Genomic DNA, 21159 nt, shown 5'->3' on the forward strand with positions numbered 1-21159 from the left:
TGTTTATTTTTAGTCAATAATGACATATATTGACTATTTCCATTCTAAATATCTTGAGAACGCTTGCTCGTAGCGATTTTTACCAAGATACATTTTTTACGTAAAAAATCACGGTAATGTATATTTCTTCACTTAGTAGTTTTATAAAGGTACGGACGAAAAGTTATTACTCTTCAAAGCAGTTAAAACACATGTAGGTGGCGCCCCCTATAAATAGGAGTCATATTGACATCAAAATCAAATTTCTCATGTCAAAAAACTCCCAGACATCAATTTTCATCCAAATATTGACGTTATTTCAGATATTATTTGGAAAAAATCGAAATAAAAATGAATTTTCTACACCCTGTATCTCCGTAACTAAGCATTTTAGGACATACATTTATATGAACTTTTTTACTTATTTTTATCAGCAGAATATGTTGTCGAAGTTTCTGGAATACAGTTCGGAAAAAATAAACATGTTGACTAGGTTAGTTTTTTGACTGAAATGGTAAATTTGGCCACTTTTCATTTTTTTAAATTAATCATAATTTTTTTAGAACAAACAATGATAAAACAGTTTTTGCTGAACATTTGGCACAAAAACATTTCAAATTTATTATTTCAGTCTAATAACTATTAAGTTACTACGTGTTTAATTTTTGTCAATGATTACATGTATTGACTATTTCGAATCCGAATAGCTTGAGAACTATTACTCCTAGCGGTTCTTACCCAGAACTTTTTTACTTATAATACCTTGAAAATGTATATTTTTGACTCAGTAGTTTTATACAGGTGCGGACGAAAAGTTATTACTCTGCAAAACAGTGAAAAAATAGGAAGATAGCGCCTCCTACAAGTGGGAGACATCAAAATTAAATTTATCATGTCGAAAAACACCCAGACACCAATTTTCATTCAAATATATAATTATTTCAGAAATTATGTTGAAAAAATCGAAATAAAAATTAAAAGTCTAGACTATGTAGTATTACTCTGTGTATTACAACAATGACGAGAGATGACGTAGGCTTTGTACATAGCATTGCATTACAAGAAGAAGAAAAATACTCTACTCACCCTCCATTGTAGCTGTGATGCAACTGATCACTGCTGGAAGGCGTCTGCTGCTCAAAGACCGAACTGTCTGGTGCAGAATCGTTCTGAGCTCTGAGCTGCGCCCTGTGGAACCGAACTTCGTCCTCTACCTTCTCCCTTTGCTTTTTCGACATTCGGCCAAATTTGACAGCTGTAAAAGAACAAAAATAACGTTAGATTTCTTTTATAATAATTATTTTAAATGATAATGTACTCTACCTTCCACCTAGTCTTAATAATGGATTAGGAAAATGATTGTGATGCAGTGATATGCATGGGAGATATTTTTTTACAGTTGGGGAACTGTGTGACTGTGATCTTCTAGAAAAATATATGACTTTGTTTAGCAAGTTAGCTTTGTTAATAAGCTGTCTATTGATAATATTTTCCTAAATGTATATGTAATTACCATACTGTAAGGGTGTTCAAAATTCTACGTCAACTCTCTAAAATATAAAATAATTTTTCTTTGTTTTTTTTTAAATGGAACACCGTGTATATTATTTTTTCAATAGAGGGAGAATTAAAAAATGAAGATTTTTTGTATTTAGAGTAGGTATTTAAAAAATTTTATTGGTTAGAGATACAGGCAGTATTATTTCATATGGCTTTTTCAACTTTCAACGGTAAAATATGAGAGAAAAATCATTGGCTGGCTTTGATAAAAATTTAATGTGAAAAATGCCATATGAAATATAAAACCGCGAATATCTGCGAAACCGTTAAAAATTTTGAAATACTCTAAATACAAAAAATGTTCACTTTTTAATTCTCCTTCTATTGAAAAAATAATATACACATTGTTCCACTTAAAAAAATGAAGAAGCATTATTTTATATTTTAAAAAGTTGGGCGTAGAATTTTGAACACCCTGTATGATTTACGATTACCATATTTATGGCAAAGTAAGTACAGACCATCTAGAGTAAATACCTAATATAGTTTTGATTCCAGGACAGTTCTTGTATTTTTAATAATTTTTTTAAGAAAGGCTGGAAAATATATATTTTTTATTTATTTATAAATATCTCTGAAACTACCGAAATTTATTTACTGATATCTTAGGATTATGTAAAGTGATCTGAAAAGAAACCAAAAATGCAATAATATACAGGGTGTTCCATTAAAAAAAATCATCCCCATCCACTCATACTTTTTTGAGCTACCCTATAGAAGTTATAAATATTTTCCTGAAATCCCAGTACATCCTTTAGGTTTCCATCACTTAAACAAAATTCCCAAGTTTTTTATTCTAGGAGCTACAGATGCTCGACGCACTATTACCGGGCCCTGAGTAATAGAGTTTTTAGTGAAATTTTAATATGTATTACTAAAAAGGCCAGTGGGTGTAAAATGTAATAGCGATTGATATAAATTATATCTCTTTGTAATGTTAAGTACCGTATGATCGAAAATAACGGCTTCAGGTTGGCTTGGAAATGACAATCCATGACAGTAGTCCGCTGTATAATTTTACATATAAAATGACAGCGATCTTCATTTCATAGCCATCGCTGACGCCGTTTTTTTTCGTTACATGGTATTGTATTGCTTTCAGATTTTCAAAATATAGCAAGCAATGTCCATTCGTTTTAATATTGTTATTTAAAATTCAAAAGATAAAATTTAATGAAAAATTTGACACGCTAAGACCGTTAGATTTTCTGCAAAATAACGTTATAATATTACTTCGAATGACAGCTGGGGAATATTCATGATCGGGGGTCATTAAAGATTGCGCCTTACGGCCAATTCGAAGTTAGTGAGGTTCCGTTATACATCGATTCATCGAAAACATCGATATCAATATTTTACTAAATATACAGGATGGTCCGAACTGTATTCTGGAAACTTCGGCAGCATATTCTGCAGATAAAAATAAGTAAAAAAGTCGGTATAAATGTATGTCCCAAAATGCTTAATTTCGGAGATACAGGGTGTAGAAGTTTCATTGTTATATCGATTTTTGAAAATAATTTCTGAAGTAATGTCAATATTTGGATAAAAATTGGTGTCTGGGAGTTTTTTGATATGAAAAATTTGATTTTGACGTGTCAATATGACTGCTATTTGTAGGGGGCGCCACCTACATGTGTTTTAACTATTTTACTGAGTGAAAAAATATACTTCCGTAACTTTAGGTAAAAAATGTCTCTTGGTATAACTCGCTACGAGCAACCGTTTTCAAGATATTTAAGAATGGAAATAGTCAATACATGTCATTATTAACAAAAAATAAATAAGTTGAGTAGATAGTTATTTGACCTGAAATAATAAATTTGGGAAATTTTAATTTTTTAAAATTAATCATAAATTTTTCATAAAAAATTTTTCTGCGAAAAAATGATGAGCTTTTGGCACAAAAACCTTTCAAATTTATGATTTCAGTCTAATAATTATTTAGTCAACATGTTTAATTTATGTCAATGATGACATGTATTGATAATTTAAATTCCAAATATCTCGAGAACCATTATTCTCGTAGCGATTTTTACCAAGATACCTTTTTTACGCAAAAAACGTCCTAAATATATATTTTTTTACTCAGTAGTTTTATTCAGTAGGTACGGACGAAAAGTATTATTCTAAAAAAAAGTATTAACCAGTTAAAAAATATGTAGGTAGCACCCCCTACAAATAGAAGTCATATTGACACATCAAAATCAAATTTCTCATGTCAAAAAACTCCCACACACCAATTTTCATCTAAATATTGACGTTACTTCAAAAATTATTTGGAAAAAATCGCATTTTGGGATATGCATTTATACGAATTTTTTTACTTATTTTTATCTACAGAATATGCTGCCGAAGTTTCCGGAATACAGTTCGGACTACCTTGTATAGACACTATCAATAAATATAATTTTTAGCAATTTTTAAATAATATTTCTTTTTTTTTAAATAACTGATATTCCTTGAAAAAATTCTAGGTGTTAAGCTTGATTTTCATGCATCCGTTGTCCGACGATACGTTGATACGATATTAATTTCATTGGTTGTATTTAAGGCTTCGATTGGTTAACCGTTTCTAACCAACCAAAGTCTTTAAATTCAACCAATAAAATTAATATCGTATCATCGTATCGTCGGACAACGGATGCATGAAAATCAAGCTTTTTATACGTTGATACGATGGTCCGACGGTGCTCTGATTGGTCATAGCATTTTCGCGCCACTTTTCATCCGTAAATATTTTACTTCAGCCCGTCAACGGACCCTTTCATATGATAACGGACGTTTTCACACTTTTTTGACAAACTTAATCTAACCTTAATAAAAATATAAGTAAAATAGCAAAATCGTTATGGAAACGAAAATATAAAATAACACCAACGTATATCCGATAAACGGTGGCATGAAAATGCAATAAATTTAAAAACTGCGTTATTTTCTAACCAATCAAAGTCTTTAAATTCTACCAATAAAATTAATATCGTATCAACGTATCGTCGAACAACGGATGCATGAAAATCAAGCTTTACAGGGGCGAATATACGGGAGATGGACGTAATTACCTCTCCCAAGCAGTAATTTTTAAATAAGATAAAATGTGACATAAAATAAAATTATCATAAATATCAATCAAAATAGAAAACCCAGACCAATTCAAGTTTTTTTTCCAAAGTTACAAGACCTTTCCACGCAAATTTAATTTAAATTTAATACTTTATTTAAATCTCCAAAAAATCCTATATGGGTATTTCACCACTGCAAGAAAATCTACAAAATAAAATAGTTACTTTTTGTAAACACTTCTGCGTTAACACAAACGGAAACTACTTGTCAGAAGTTAGGTTTCCAGATATACCAATTTGCCTAACGAACAAAAAAATGCTTAATGTTTCTGTAAGTTTATCTCTTTCCGTCGTCGGAAGCAAAAAAAATACAAAGAATAAAGAAAAAAAAATATTTAAAACATTTAAATGCCAGTATTCGAGAACACTGTAGTTTTTCGGAAACAGATACGTCTACAAAAACCGTTGATGTTCTGTTAAAATGACATTATATCAAGTTAAACTTCAAAATTAACAATTACTACCTGATAATAATTACCTAATAAGGTAAAACCAAAAAGCCCCACACTTTCTGTATGACTATTTTTAATTTTTACGAATGTTACGTTCTGTAAAATGAAAAAAAAAACTAACTCCTGAAAAGTAGTTTCCGTTTGAGTTAACGCCAGAAGTGTTTAAAAAAATAACTATTTTATTTTGTAGATTTTCTTGCAGTGGCGAAATATATCTGTTTTTTTTTCTCAGCTAAGATTTCGACAGACGATGACAGAAGATAAGCAGATGACGTCCCATACCAATCTATTTATTTTACTGAAAAAAGTTTCTAATAATTTTTAAGTTAACTATGGATGGGTTTAAATATAAATCCGTCATACGCCGTCTCTTGTTGCTTTTAACCAGTTTTATTGGTTTATTGTAAAAATGACAGATCGTATTTCAATTTTATTGGTTTGACGCTTGGTTTGACGGAACGATGAACGACAAACGGACGCCGATGCGTATGAACTCGCCTTTAGATTTTTGACGCTTGTCAAAGTCTTGCCAAATTATAGGTTATAATTTTCTGTCAACTTTTGTCAAATATCCTGCGTTTTGGAAGACGATGCATTTTGATTCGTGTTATTACGTGTGTTTTGTGTCAAGTGGAGGAAAAATCGAGTGAAAATTAACTGTAGACCCAGAGCACAGTTTATGGTTAATACTCGCTGCCCAGGCAGAAAGTCTTATACACCAATAAAGTTATCATCAATAAAGTTCGTATACCATCTCGTCGTAGATAAGTGCATCTCGAATACGATAGAAAGACCATACTAAACACATACAAAAAACTGGAGTAGCTGTAAAATATCGACATCACACGATAGGTAAATAATGGATTTTAGTACTGCAGAAAAATAATGTCAAAAGGTACTGGTTTAAAAAAATTAAGATTAAAGTTAATTAATCAACCTTTAAGGTATAAAATTTGGTAAGTCTCATTACCTATTAATAAAATACTTTGTTTTATTTATGTTGTTTTATTTTTCCTGCGGAATATTTCACATTTGTATTTGTACATAAGTTATATTGATAAATATGATCATAAATGCGGGAAGTTTCATAAAGCTTGAAAGTAAAAAATAGTTTTTTTATATTATTTTGGTATGTGGTGTCCTTGTTCTTGTTTGTTTTGTATTAACACATACCGTTTCTTATTAAATAAAATAACTCGATTGCATTTTTTCAGTTTTATACAGTTTTTTTCACAATATTTTGAAGTAATCACTTGTCAGTCAAATTTTAAATATATTTCCTGCTATGCGTTCCAGTTGTACCAACTTATTTCTTTGTAAAATAAAATAAACTACTTTGAAATTAAAATGACAGACACATCTATCACTGTCAAGGATCTTCTCGTTGGACAGACTATACCCATATAGGATTTTTTGGGAGATGAATCCCCCACCCCCCACATAGGTGCCTATAGACATTTTTTACTTTATTTAAATATTACCACTACCCCTCCCAGACTATATCGCTAGATGCGCCACTGATAAGTTACATCGCAAAAGTGATCGATGCATTGTATAATTTTATATTGTGGTCATCCCTCATTGAAAGACTGCACCGCCGCAGGATTGACCCACATAACGTCACTGTTAACTGTACGATACCGTATATTGTGCGGTTTAACTCTATGTATTACGTGCTGGTGGTACCGTATAAAGTCTTCGCTCGCTGGCTGTTATAACAGTACGAATGGAAATGGCCTTATGCGGACGATAATTTATTTTAAAGTTTCTGCACTATACCGTAAACGGAGGAAATGCCGGATTTATACGATGTTATTTAATTTAATGAGTCGCTTTGTAAATAGGAGGTAATTATTATTAATTTTCTTGAAGTCGAATCCCTTTTGGATATAATTGAATCTATAAGAATCTCAATTATTGAGCAATACGAAATGTCTGTTAGATCCAGTGATGGAATACAGAGGATGTACAGGGTGTTCGAATATTCCGTGGCCATGAAACTATTACGTATTTTTGGAATCACAATAAGTTCATTGGACACAATTTACCTCTATACAAAAGTGCTTCGTTTGTTCGCTAGAGGGCATCAAACATTAAAAAAATAATCACATTTTTTCAGATATTTTAAGAACCGTTATTCCTATTTGAATGAGATTTTCGGTGTCTATGTGTTGCTAAGTGCTCTAACATCTGACTCTCACAAAATTCAAGAAAAAGTACGGAAAGGTTGAAAGCTACCCCCACCCCTACCCCTAAATTTTAGTATAAATATTTTTTAACTCCACCGACAGCCGATTTTCTTCTTTGGTCCGTCTAGTATTGAATTTAAGAAATGTGTATTTTTTTAAAGTTTGATGCTCTCTAGCGGACAAACGAAGCACTTTGCTACAGAGGAATATTGAGATACCCTGTATTTTTGAGTGTTACTAACCACTATTTTGTCTCGTATTTACTACATTTTTTGTCTCTCGTAAAAAATCACCACCGTGCATACTTTTTTAGAAAAAAATATGTTTCCAAAGCTGACTTCCAAAAAATGTTTTTCACATTAAGTTATGGAGGCGCATAAAATCTATTATGTTATAATAATCTAGTTGGCGAAAATATGGAATTTTATGTTAGTATCACAAATTATATCTGACGATAAGCTTCGTAAAAAGCTTAAAAAATAATTTTAAAATTAATTAACGTTGGGGTTTATCTTTGATTGATGCCCTCTAACGGACAAACCAAGCACTTTTGTATAAAGGTAAATTATTTGCTATTAACTTATTTTGATCAAAAAAAAAATACGTAGTTATTCTCTGTCCACGAAATAATGGAACTCTCTGTAAGTCTTCTTGGAAAAATAAATTCTTCGAAAATTTTTTTCACAAAAACTATGCGATATGGCGTTTTTTTACAAGAGACAAAAATGTAGTATATAGCAGAGGGACCATTTTACGAAAAGAAAATCTGTTGTCGATGGTGTTGGAAAATATTTATACTAAAATGTACGTAGGGGTGGAGGTATTTTTCACCCTTCCCGTATTTTTTATTGATTTTTTTCAACGCCAAATGTTAAAGCACTTAGACAAAACATAGACACTCAAAATCTCATTCAAATCGGAATAACGGTTCTTAAAACATTTGAAGAAATGTGTATTTTTTTAAAGTTTGATGCTCTCTAGCGGACAAACGAAGCACTTTGCTACAGAGGCAAATTATGTCCAATGAACTTATTTTCATTCCACAAATACGTAGTAGTTCTATGTCCACGGAATATTGAGATACCCTGTATTTTTGAGTGTTACTAACCACTATTTTGACAGCCATTTAATTTTTTGATATATTTTGGTGGAAACTATTAAAAACAATGGAGGTAACGAAAAAGATTTTAAATACTACTAATGTTCTCTCTCTATGAGCACAACTAACATGTATCTGGACATATAATTAGTTAGACAGCACTTTTAGATATTTTTTATCAAGTTTACATAAAATTAGTAAAAAGAAAAGATATATTTATAAGATATAATATTATTAAAATCACAAAAGACATGTGCTATCTATAATACACTTCTAAAACATTGAATATCCAATAATTTTATCAGAATATTTATTTATATCAAATTTAACAAAAATTATTACAAAACTGAATATAAAAATACTCCGAGATTTTTTAACAATCACACTAAATTTAACATAACATTAAATAGTTAAATTGTACAAACAAATCAAAAACAATTTAACTGAAACTCATCAGTGACGATGACTGAATATCGAATTGTAGCCATAGCATACCAATAGCATATTTTAAAATTACTGTTCTTGACAAGATGGCGAAGGCACGTTTTATAAAGTCAATCTGAAATTTGAAATACCTTTGGTTATTTTTATTTCTGAGAATATACGGTATGTCCCCGGATTTTGTCTTTACAAGAAGAAAACCTTTTTGTCATTGACATTTTGAAGAAAATGCATTCCTCATAAACATTATTTCTTGTTCTAAAATGGTTAATTCCATTTATACATTTCCAAATTTTCATACTATTTTAGAAAAAAATTGAAAATGTAGTCGAATTTTTTCTAAAATCCTAAAAATTAAAAGGCGTTTCTATAGTAATACAATTTCGATTCTATTTTTTGATAATTATAATAATTAATTTTGACCAACGCCATATTTTTTGATGTTGTTAAAGTATCCATTTTCCGATAACTATTATCACCCTTTCTAAAGCATTGAACTAAAGAAATTTTGTGCTTCTTTAACATTTTAAAACTCTTTAATTAAAATTCTGTCAAAAATAATTTATCAAAGAATGAAAACGATAATATATTCTGTGATATTACCACAGAAAAAATTAAACTACATTTTCATGTTTTTTTTAATTTTCTCTAAAACGGTATGAAAATTTCGAAAGATATAAACGGGATTAACCATTTTAGAACAGGCAAAAAATGTTATGAAGAATGCAGTTTTCTCAAAATGTCAATAATAAGAAAGTGTCAATAACAAGAAAGTAATATATATGTTACGGTTAAAGTCCGGTGTCCGGTTAATGTCGACATTAACATGTTAATGTTTGGGTTAGGTTATGTTTTTGGTTGTTTTGTTGTGTGTTATTCTCGAGATTAACCGGGTAATGTCGACATTAACTGGGCATCGAACCTTAACCGTTACATATACATGGGGAATACAGTGTTAACTGGATTTTTCTTGAATCCTATTGGTTAGCGTAAATTACACACTGATAGAGTATTCCCAGGAATAATATACGCGGTTACAGTGCTGATCACTCGCCGTATCAAGAATTGTAAAATATACACCGCTATAGTACCACGCAAAATAGTATACACGGTAACAGTTTGCCATTCTGCAGCGTGTATGAACACACCATTTCCAACTTCCATTTCTCTTTTGTTTACTTCCTCCGTAAGTATTTAATTTACTTGTGAAGTTTACCTACTCCGTGGTGTAATATGGAAAATATTAAGAAGATCCAAGATAGGGGGGGGGGCAACTGGAGAACAGCTAAATTAGTTTTATACGGATATGGACACGGTTCAAAATGAAAATGAAATTGTAAACGATGACACCGCACACAGTAATAACAACTTAGAAATTCAACCTACAAAGAATGTCTGCGAAAACACAAATTTCAAGTTTTAAGCACCGCTTAGAAGGAGGTATGTACGTACAGGGTTTTCTTTTATTGTTTGCGCTCTATCTAAAGACTTTATTTTAGTTTATTTTTTTTACTTTAGTTTATTTTAGGAGTAAGAAATAAACTTTAAATATAAAAGTTGCAGGATTTTTTCCATATTATTTTTAAATAAATTAAAATAAACAAATGCGCACCGCAACAATACGCGGAAAAAAATAAACAAAGTTATGTTCTTTTAAATGGAATACCCTGTATATTGTTGGATTTTTTGCATAAAATTCTAAATACATTAATTATTTAACTTTGCGATGCGCATTTGTTTATTTTGATATATTTAAAAGATAATATGGAAAAAATCCTGCAACTTTTGTATTTAATGTTCTATACTCCTAACTCCTAAAATAAAGTCTCTAGATAGGGTGCAAAATATAAACGAAATTCCTATACATATGTATGAGTCTTTAGTCGTTGCATTTTTAGTGTAGAATATTTTAAAATGTAATTTTTGTTTATTTAAGATGAAAAGGACGATGAGGCGATGGATGCAGTAAATTAAATGGAGACTGAACTTGAAAGAATTGTGGGAATTGCAAACTGGCCAGTTAGAAAAAAAAATTATTACAAAGATTAAAGAAAACAGAAAAAGAAAAATGATTGGTCTGCAACCTACATCATGCTAAGAAGAAAAGTTCGGTCTGATTTTCAATGTGGCAGAAAACGGATTCAGGGCGGAAGACCTCCAAAAATTGAAGGAGAAACAACCAAGAATTGGAGAAACAACCAAGAAGAGAAGTCACAAGTTAATACAAAACATCAATGAAAATGTATCGCACGCTAAACAGCACTAGTTTGTGTAATATTAAGATTTTTAAAACTACTTTTTGGTAATAAAAACTGATGAATGAAATTTGTATTTCCTAACTTATTGTTTTAAAAAAGTTATAGGAATCTACTGCCGTGTATATATTTCGCTGCGAACACTGGCAATCATGTATGCGCGTTCATTTCTGCAGTCTGCACTGTAGTCATGTAGATTATCACTATGAACACTAAAACGCTGTATGATTACCAGCAACCAATAGCGCTCCTTAAAATACTCTTGGGCGGAGTCTGCACTGTTGTCGTGTATATTATACAAAATCGCATCCGGGGACATACTGTAATCAAACAACTAATAAGGTATGCTGAAAGTATGTTAAATTAGTAATGTCTTCAAATAGATGAAATAGTACAATATGAGATTGTGTTTGTATTATTTTAAAACTCAATTTCTAAACAAGTAGTGATGTTACAAATTGCAGGATTATGATATTAATGTTAAAAATTAATTTCAATATTTAAAACCATAATATAGACTTCAAAATAGACAAATTCCACTTTTTTAATGAAAAATTGAAGATGAGGTTAATTTAAGGAAATTATAATAAATTACTCACCATCTCGACTCATGCCTAACCGCAGACATTTCTGTAACCGGCAGTACTGGCACCTGTTCCTGTTCACCCTGTCCACGACGCAGTTCTTGTTCCTCGGACATTGATAATTGACCACGGAACTCTGCGACCGTCGAAAAAATCCCTTGCACCCCTCGCAGGTGATGACGCCGTAATGGACGCCGCTGCTTTTGTCGCCGCATACCTTGCACGGTATGATTTCGATTTGTGCTGCAAAAAAGAAGAATTTATTAGAATAAAATGAAATAGCATGGAGAGACTAAATTATAGAAAAGATGCTGGTTTAAAACACCCAAGATTGTTTGACTGACATCTTATCGGATACATTACCGATTAGTAACGACTCCCGTTCACTATTATGAAAGTATATAGAAAGTAACGAGTAACGCATACTCAGTAAATAGGTAGTTACTGAATACTCAAACTGACATTAACGCATACAGGGTGGCGCCTCTCATACGCCGCAGAAGCTCCAAGGAGAACGGTAGTTTATATCGAAATGAAATTTTGGCAGTATATGTAGGTTAACTGAAAGCATTTTATAAAAGAATATAGAATTATACAGGGTGTCCCCAAAAAAAGTTACACATCAAAGTTGTGTTTTTTCTAATGGAACACACTATATATTAATTGATTTTCGGATTCTAGGAAAAAAATAAAGGTGAGTTTTATTAAAAAAGCATATACCTAAAATCTAAGGATCTTGACATATTTCACATTTTGTGAAAATGAAAAGAAAATTTTAAATTTCGATAACGTCTACCTAAATTTTAGTTGACCTTGTATAGCATGATATGCAGAAAGGCTGAAGGGTTGAGGTGCTCCGTTATGCACGAATTGTATTTGTATGTGATGTAAGTGTATTTGTGATAACTTGCCATCTCTGTCACATGATAAAGAGGAAGAAACAGAGACTACTTTCGAGTAAATGTTTGATGAAATCGAGAAAGTAGAGAATTGCGATACAACTGATAATCCGATTGAGGACGATGTGGAACAAATTTTGGTCTGTTAGGATTCGATCTGTACTAAAGACAAAGAACTTGCGACACCTGGTCCATCAAAAGCAGCAAAGTAAAGCCGAATGAGCTAAATTTTGGAATAGTAAACAGCCTCCTGAGGGATACAACGATAAAAGAAAAGCGCCGCTTATTCTACCTCATGCTGGTGTGGAAATGAGTTTTTTGATCAAAACGCGTGTTGAAACACACTTTGCGCCGCTCGTATACCAAAACTTTATTTATCGAAAAAAATAGATATAACATAAATTGTAAGAAATTTTCTCTAGTTTCATCTAGGTATATAATCTTCATTCAGAACCTCGCAATTAGTGGAATAAATTAGTGGTTTCACTTAGCGTAGAAGTTTACTTTAATTTCAATGTAAGGCATTCAGAATGTCAAAATTAGTGGTAGACATTTTCAATTAGTAGAAAAAATTATCAAACTTTTAAAGCTTCATTCAGAACCTCGAAATCAGTGGAATAAATTAGTAGTTTCAATTAGGCGTAGAAGTTTGTTCACCTAGTTTTAATGTAAGGATTCAGAACTCAGTCATAATTAGTGATAGTAATTTTCAATTATTGGAAAAAGTTAACAAACTTTTGACTTTTCCACTGATTATACTTCAAAATTTGCGAGGAATGTCATTTTGGCCTTTGATTATCACCCGTCAAGAAAACATTTTGGTTAGAAATCAAAAGTTTATTGTTTTATAAGCTAAATATTATGCTTTCTCTATGGATACAACAGACTACAGCAAACTGTTGCTACGATATTTTATTAATTTTAATTGGGTTTTTTGGACATTGTGAATGATCGTAAACTAAAAAGTATAAAGTGTAATTGAAACCACTAATTTATTCCACTAATTGGGAGGTTCTGAATGAAGCTTAACTTTTCCTAATTATACTTCAAAATTTGCGAGAAATGTCATTTTGGCCTTTGATTATCTTCCGTCAAGAGAAATTGTGGTTAGAAATCAAAAGTTGAATGTTTTATTAGTTAAATATTAGGCTTTCTCTAATGGATACAACTGATTAACGCAAGCTGTTGTTAGGATATTCTATTAATTTTAATTGTGTTTTTTAAACATTGTGAATGATCGTAAACTAAAAAGTATAAAGTGTAATTGAAGCCACTAATTTTTTCACCAATTGTGATGTTTTGAATTGAGCTATAAAGTTTTTATCGTAAAAACAGCTTTTTTTCGCCATTTTTCCAATATGGAAAAATATTAAAAAAGAAACTTTTTAGGTAAAAGTTCCCAAATGACTGTAGTACCTATTAACAAATACTTGTAAGGAGTGGTCAATTTGCCACGTATGTTTCCCATGTGTCTCAAGTATATTACAAAACTGATTTTACTGAATTGTATGGACACTAATTGAGTTAAATATTTTTATTTTTTTAAATAGGTTATTAAGTAATATTTTTACATTTTTTACATGTGTGACGTGAAATATACTATTATTATTTAATAATGTAATTTTCTTGGATTTATATTGAAAAATATAAGAAATAGTATTACATGTTTCCTCATTATATTCAAGTGTATGTATATTCAATAGTTTTATAGATCAGGCTATATAAAATCAAGTTATATTTGCTCTTATTGGTAATTACGCAGCTTTGATAGAAATCACGTTGCAAAAAAGCTGCCGCTGAAAATAGGATTGAACTTCTATCAGTTCCTAATTCACGTGATTCTGGATGATAAAAAGAAGATTCAAGCAAGTGTAACACGTGTTAGCGATTGTTAAACATATCTAGTATACATTAATATCATATATCTCTATTATAAGTAAAAAAATGGAAGAAGAAATAGTCCATACAGTATGTTCAGTATTTTTAGATTTTTTTTTCTACTGGCTAATATAATATTACTTATACAAACATCATATCTGATGCGATTTGTGATACGTATTCACCATCGTTGTTGAATATAGAAGAATCTTCTAAGACTCAACTTTAAAACATCAATACTATACTGATTTTAAAACTATATTTTCTTGTACAGGGTAGTCCGAATTGTATTCCGGAAATACTTTCTGCAGATAAAAATAAGTAATAAGTTATCGTATAAATATATGTCCTAAAATGCTCTGTTTCGGAGATACTGTATATGTAAAGTTTTTTTTTCATTTTTATTTCGATATTTTCCAAATAATTTCTGAGCTAAGGCCAATATTTGGATGAAAATTGGTGTCTGCGTATTTTTTGACATGAGAATTCGATTTCGATGTCAGATGAGTCCTACTTGTAGGGGGCGCCACCTACATTCTTTTTAGCGGTTTTGAAGAGTAATAACTTTTCGTCCGTACCTGTATATAGTCGGACAGTACATTTCCGTCATTTTTTAAGTAAAAAATGTCCCTATTTTTACCTAAAAGATAGTTATGTTAACATGTTTATGTTTTGTCAATAATGACACGTACTGACAAATATCTTCAAAGCGGTTGCTTGTAGTGATGTTTACCACGAGACATGTTACATGACATAGCCACAGCGTAGATAAAAAAAATGTTTCTTTTGCAGTATGTCCCCGGATTGTCTTTACAAAAGGAAATTTTTTTTATTATTGACATTTTGAGAAAAATGCATTCTTCATAAAAATTTTTGCTTGTTCTAAAATGGTTAATCCCATTTATACTTTTCCAAATTTCAATACCGTTTTAAAGAAGATTAAAAAAAATGAAAATATGGTTGAATTTTTTTCTAGAAGTTGAATTTTTCCCTTTTTTGATGTCCTAGAAATCAAAACGCGTTTCTATGGTAATATGGTATAGATTTACGGTGGTGCCCCCTACGAGTAGGAGCCATATTGACATCGAAATCCAAAGTTATGATGTCAAAAAACACCCAGATACCAATTTTTATCCAAATCTTGACGTTAGTTCTGAAATCATTTGGAAAAAACTGAAATAAGAATGAAAGTTCTACACCCTGTATCTCCGAAACGAAGCATTTTAGGACAACAATTTATATATTTTTCATTTGTTTTCATCTGCAGAATATGCTGCCGAAGTTTCCGGAATACAATTCGGACCACCCTGTATATTTGAGTATAGTTAAAAGAAAGACGGTTTTTCTTTTAATCTAAAAATACTTAAATAGGTATCTTGTTATTAATGTCTTATATTCAAACGTGTATATTATTATAATCTTCAAGGTACATATACAAAACCTACACTGAGAATTAAGAAAACAAATTAATAATTTGACTAAAATAAGAAAGGGGTTTAATTAAATAAAACGTGCCTCAATAATGTCAAATTAATAATATTTATTTGTTTTATTTTTCAGAAATGTATTGTATTCTTCTGATGTATTTATTTTGTTTTGTCTGACGTATACTTTGTACAAATATATTTTTAGCAAATTTCAAACAAAATAAAAATTCTGAAAGAAAATCAAATACCTACACCTGAAAATGTTTTTTAATGATAATAAATATCAGCTAAATCAACCATTCATTAGTCATTTATCGTGTTTATTTTTTTGCAATGCGCTATTAATGGACCACCCTGTAAAAATTGTTAATTAATACTGCAACAATCTCCGAGCAACTTAAATCAAAACACAAGATAAATGAGATTAATTAATTGTTTAACGAGAATGTATATTTTTACAGCTATTATTACATAAAGGGCAGCTAAATGTAAACCTTATTAAAGCGCGGTTCGTTGAACCACAGATTAAATTTCAAAATATGTTTATTTACTCACGCTTTGAGTTTGTGTACGACTATACGCATACATTATGTATTTTGCACTTGTTCTGACGCTTTATAGGAGATATGGTGTATTTCATAGAGAATAATTTATGTATTTTTTAACTTTAATTCATTAAAAGCATACAGTGTCACAGATAAAGTCTGCATTATACCGTGTGCCTCACAAAAGTGCCAGTGTTTCGCTCACCCCTATAACTTTTTTATTTTTTCAGATAAAAAAACGAGATTTGGTATGAAGGAATGATTGACGTATTCAATTAGTTTCGGTCACTTTCTGTTTCACCCGAAATGACTACAACCATGACTACAACTATGACTACAACTACTTTTGATTTTTATATGGCACCCTCGGTATTTTTTTACTCTATTTGATAGAAAATGGCACTCTAAATAGAATGACATATCATATGTCAACCTTTGAAATTTACGCTTAAAAAAATATATTTTAAATTCCAATTTAGAATGTCAATCAGTCAAATCAAGGAACCTTAGAAAATTGATTTGATCGTCTAATGTTTTTAGTGTCTTTTTTTGTCATGGCCGGTTAAAAGATGCCCAAATCCTATTTTTAATCATATCTCAATTTTTTCAAATGGAGCGAGGGTGGCTCATTACCATATTTCAAAAAAGAATTTTTTACGAATAATTTGGTACTACACACTTGGTATTTCGACTCAAATTGTCGTTATGAACCGCATGTTACAATTTCAAATAAACCATATGCAAAAATGTCAAAAGTTGACTATGAATATGAATAATTGAATAAAGTAAAAAAATACCGAGGGTGTCATTTAAAAATCAAAAATTGTAGTCATTACTGGTGAAACAGGATGTGACCGAAAACAACTGAATACGTCAATCAATCCTAATTTATGTCATATAGTACCAAATCTCGTTTTTTTATCTGAAAAATAAAAAAGTTATAGGGGTGAGAACATGTTGATGTTGAATTAACTAAAAGGAAGAAAAAAAGATCAAAATGTTGAAAAACAAAGAAGTGAAGAAGAAAGTAACCCAAGAAGTTAATGAAGTCAACAAATGAGAAATTGGGAAGAAAATATAGTTATGAACCGCATGTTACAATTTCAAATAAATCATATACGAAAATGTCAAAAGGTGACATATGGCATGTCATTCTCCTCAGAGTGTCATATTCTATCGAATAAAATAAAAAATACAGAAGGTGCCATTTAAAAATAAAAAATTGTAGTCATTTCCGGTGAAACAGGAAGTGACCCAAAACAATTGAATACGTCAATCAATACTAATTTATGTCATATACTAATATACCAAATCTCGTTTTTTATGTGAAAAAATAAAAAAACTTATAGGGATAAGCCACTTTTGTGACGCAACCGATATAGTTTTTTTATATTTATTGTTTTAGGTATAAAATATGACTTCGGAGGTAGTTTTTGCTTTGAATTGGATTAAAAATGACATAACAAAATTAACATGTTACTCTTATGTATCTGTCTAATTTGACATTTAAATAAACAAATGGCTAAAAAATGAGTTTTCTGATAGAGAATTTTGAAAAACTTTCTCTAAAAAACTGCTTCTTTTTTCAAAAGTAGACCAATTTTTATTCATTCTAGATAAAACATTTTTTTTGTAATTTTTACCTAATAGGAGCCGATTCTCGAGTTAGTAACAAAAATAACTGGTCGTTGGTCGTAGTTCGTTTGTCAAGCAAATATTGATGTGCTTAAATCTATTAGTTAAATAGTAGATTTTTTATGAAAAGTTTTCATTGTAAGTTAGTTAAACAACTTAGTATAACACTTTTTGTCTAATTTGACCAGAAACTGTATAAGAGGTAAAGTCAAAAATACAATATGACATTTATAGTATTGTGCGTTTTCAGGATATATGTAGGTACAAATCGAAATTTCATGATGTTATTTCGACAAACGGGGAAGTTATTTATACCTTGTATCACTATGATAAATATTTTACTGACAAACAGACGGCCATCTGATATTATTCTTTCTATTTTAGAAACTGCTTCTATTGTGGCTAAAAGGGAAATAACAATATTTCGTCTAGGTGGCTGGCTGAAAGTTTTTCAAATTTCAGCCAACAAACCCATTTTTTTAGTCCATATATTTGAATGACAGATACCTGAGATTAAAGATTGCCTTTTATTATATCATTTTTAATTTATTTCAAAGCAGAACCTAACACCAAAGACAAAGTTGGCTTACATCATTTATTAATAATAACAAAATATGATACGGAATTTATCTCAACACTTTATGTGATATAATTAAAGTACCGTATAATCCGAAAAAAAGACATCCAGTTGGCTTGGAAATGACTATCGATAGCATTCTCCATATAATTTTACATAAAAGCTGACAGCGATCTTCATTTCCTCTATTCGCTAACATATTCCTCTAACGCTCTTTTTTTCGATAGTATAGTTAAGTTTAGTATTAAGTAAGAAATGTTTAATAAAAAGAAAATATTATACAAAACCTTGTTCCATTATCATACAAAATACATGGTATTCCATTTAAAATTGTGGAGAAAAATACAACAACAATTAGTTTTGACTCGCCCTGTTATATCAAACAAGGCTGTATATTATGGTAGACGGAATTTTGAAGAAGACACTATTATACGTTATTTTCTGATAAAAAAAATTAAATTCTTCAAATTTAGAAATTTAAAAGGACTTAAGCCGTGAATTAACTTTAAAAACGTTTTTTTTTTCAAAAAGCATTAGGGATAGTATATGACATATGACTTTTTTATAATGAAAATTTAATGGTAAAAAATATGTAGTATTCCATTAAAAATATTTAAACTTTGACTTAAAAATATATTTGAATCAACAAACAAAATGTTTACTAAAATATTTTCAAAATGTGCGTTACCATTGCCCCCATATTACATAAAAAATTTAAATGAAATTCGCGAACCAAAAACCTAACATAGAGGTTTTTCGGAATGTAAAAAGTTCATTTAAGATAGATGTCAGAAATTTTGAGACAGTAAACTTAAATGTCATTAGAGGCAGTTCAGTGCTTCCGGATATACAGGGTGATCCAGTATTTGAAAAAACTCCAAAAGTGTTGCTTGGATGGAATTTTTATCATGATCCTATATTTACCAAAAATTATAAAAATAATTTAAATAAATCCTGTTTGTAAAATAGAGGCCAAGCATAGATTATCTACATATATAAAATGCTAATGTTTATCTGTGTCGTCTCTACTGAAGTAACGACTTGCTCTAGAAAGTTGATTTTTTTACTAAAAGATAGCTAATTTGCTCTTCTAAAAACTGTCGTCGCCGGATTTTTTGTTTTTCATTTAATTAAAAAAAAAAAAATAAAAAGTATTTTTTTTTCTGATGTCGTGGCGGATGCGCCAGGCTTCAACTAGTCCATGTATAAAATGCTAATTTTTATCTGTGTCTCTCTACTGAAGTAACAACTTGCTCTAGAAAGTTGCTTTTTTTACTAAAAGATAAATAATTGGCTTTTCTAAAAACTGCCGCCGCCGGATTTTTTGTTTTTCATTTAAAAAAAATATAAAAAGTATTTTTTTATGTCGTGGCGGATGCGCCAGGCTTCAACTAGTAGATTTATAAAAATCTTCCGTGTTTGAACCTCGATTTGAACTAAAAACAACATTCATTTTTTACAGTTATGTTTATTTTTGAATGCCATATAAAATCAAATAAAAAATACACTTTTTAATATACCTATCCATAGCCTTTTTTCCTCATATACCTACTAAACTATATATTCCGGATTCCACTGATTTCAATGGTATTTATATTATAATATTTATTAATTACATATTATAAAGAAATTAGAAACTTAATGAGAAGAAAATAATAGAGGAATATTTTAATGCATTTGTTGGTTTCGTAATTTTCATTTTTAACAAAAATCTGATAAAACCATAAGTTGGCAATATAAAACACTAATTCACCACAATACACCAAAACACTTTTACTTTTACACTGGATGCGCGTTTCGCTAACCATGTTAGCATCATCAGCAGATGATTAAAGCTACTAGTTTACATAGCGAAAGCGAAACGCGCGTCCAGTGTAAAAGTAAAAATGTTTTAGTGTATTGTGGTGAATTAGTGTTTTATTTTGCTGTGTAACAACCAAAGCAGAAAAAAAAACATTGTAATATATTAGTAATAACCTAAAACGGCCATATTTTCAACACTATTAAAAATTTATCAAAAGTATTATCGAGCAGATAAAAATACATGTCATTTATTCCGAATGAAATTCTTCAACCCTTGTTAATAAAAAGCAACACAGCGTTAAATTTCTGCTGAATAATCTTTATTCGTAGCCATTCCAAAGAGAAAAGATACATTAAAAACGAATTACTTAACGTCAAAGCTGCTATTTTAACATCACATAAAATGCCGAGTTCAACGACATTCCGAAAATCAATAATCATTTAAGTAATCGTTACAATCAGCCAGTTCAAGCAACTTTTATTCGCAATATATGTATATTACATATTGGCGTATATTTTGGTATTTTTCGTTAATTGGATTTGTTTTAAAGGAAAAATTCCAGAAAATCTTTTTGAAATGAAATGACACATGACTCTGAAGGGAATGTAAAGACGAAGACGAGGAAGTTTAACAAATAGTGTAGAACACCCGGTTGTGACCACTTAGCCGGTTGTAGCCACTTCTGCATAAAATGCCAAATATTAGTCTTTTTT

General features: G+C 30.3%; 1 protein-coding gene across 8 annotated transcripts in view; it reads right to left on the reverse strand.

Annotated features, from left to right (window-relative positions):
* The window catches only part of LOC115889135 (probable nuclear hormone receptor HR3), a 363768-nt gene that overhangs the window by 20419 nt on the left and 322190 nt on the right, over nt 1-21159 (reverse strand). For all 8 annotated transcript variants that reach the window (XM_030909073.1, XM_030909075.1, XM_030909072.1 and 5 more), the window contains 2 exons: nt 11697-11924; nt 1066-1234 (listed from right to left, as the gene is read on the reverse strand). In XM_030909073.1, the coding sequence (XP_030764933.1) occupies nt 1066-1234; nt 11697-11924 (397 nt within the window). The remainder of the gene's footprint in view (nt 1-1065; nt 1235-11696; nt 11925-21159) is intronic.

Source organism: Sitophilus oryzae, unplaced genomic scaffold (assembly GCF_002938485.1).
Source record: "Sitophilus oryzae breed Bouriz unplaced genomic scaffold, Soryzae_2.0 scaffold_810_pilon_pilon, whole genome shotgun sequence".
NCBI lineage: Eukaryota > Metazoa > Arthropoda > Insecta > Coleoptera > Curculionidae > Sitophilus > Sitophilus oryzae.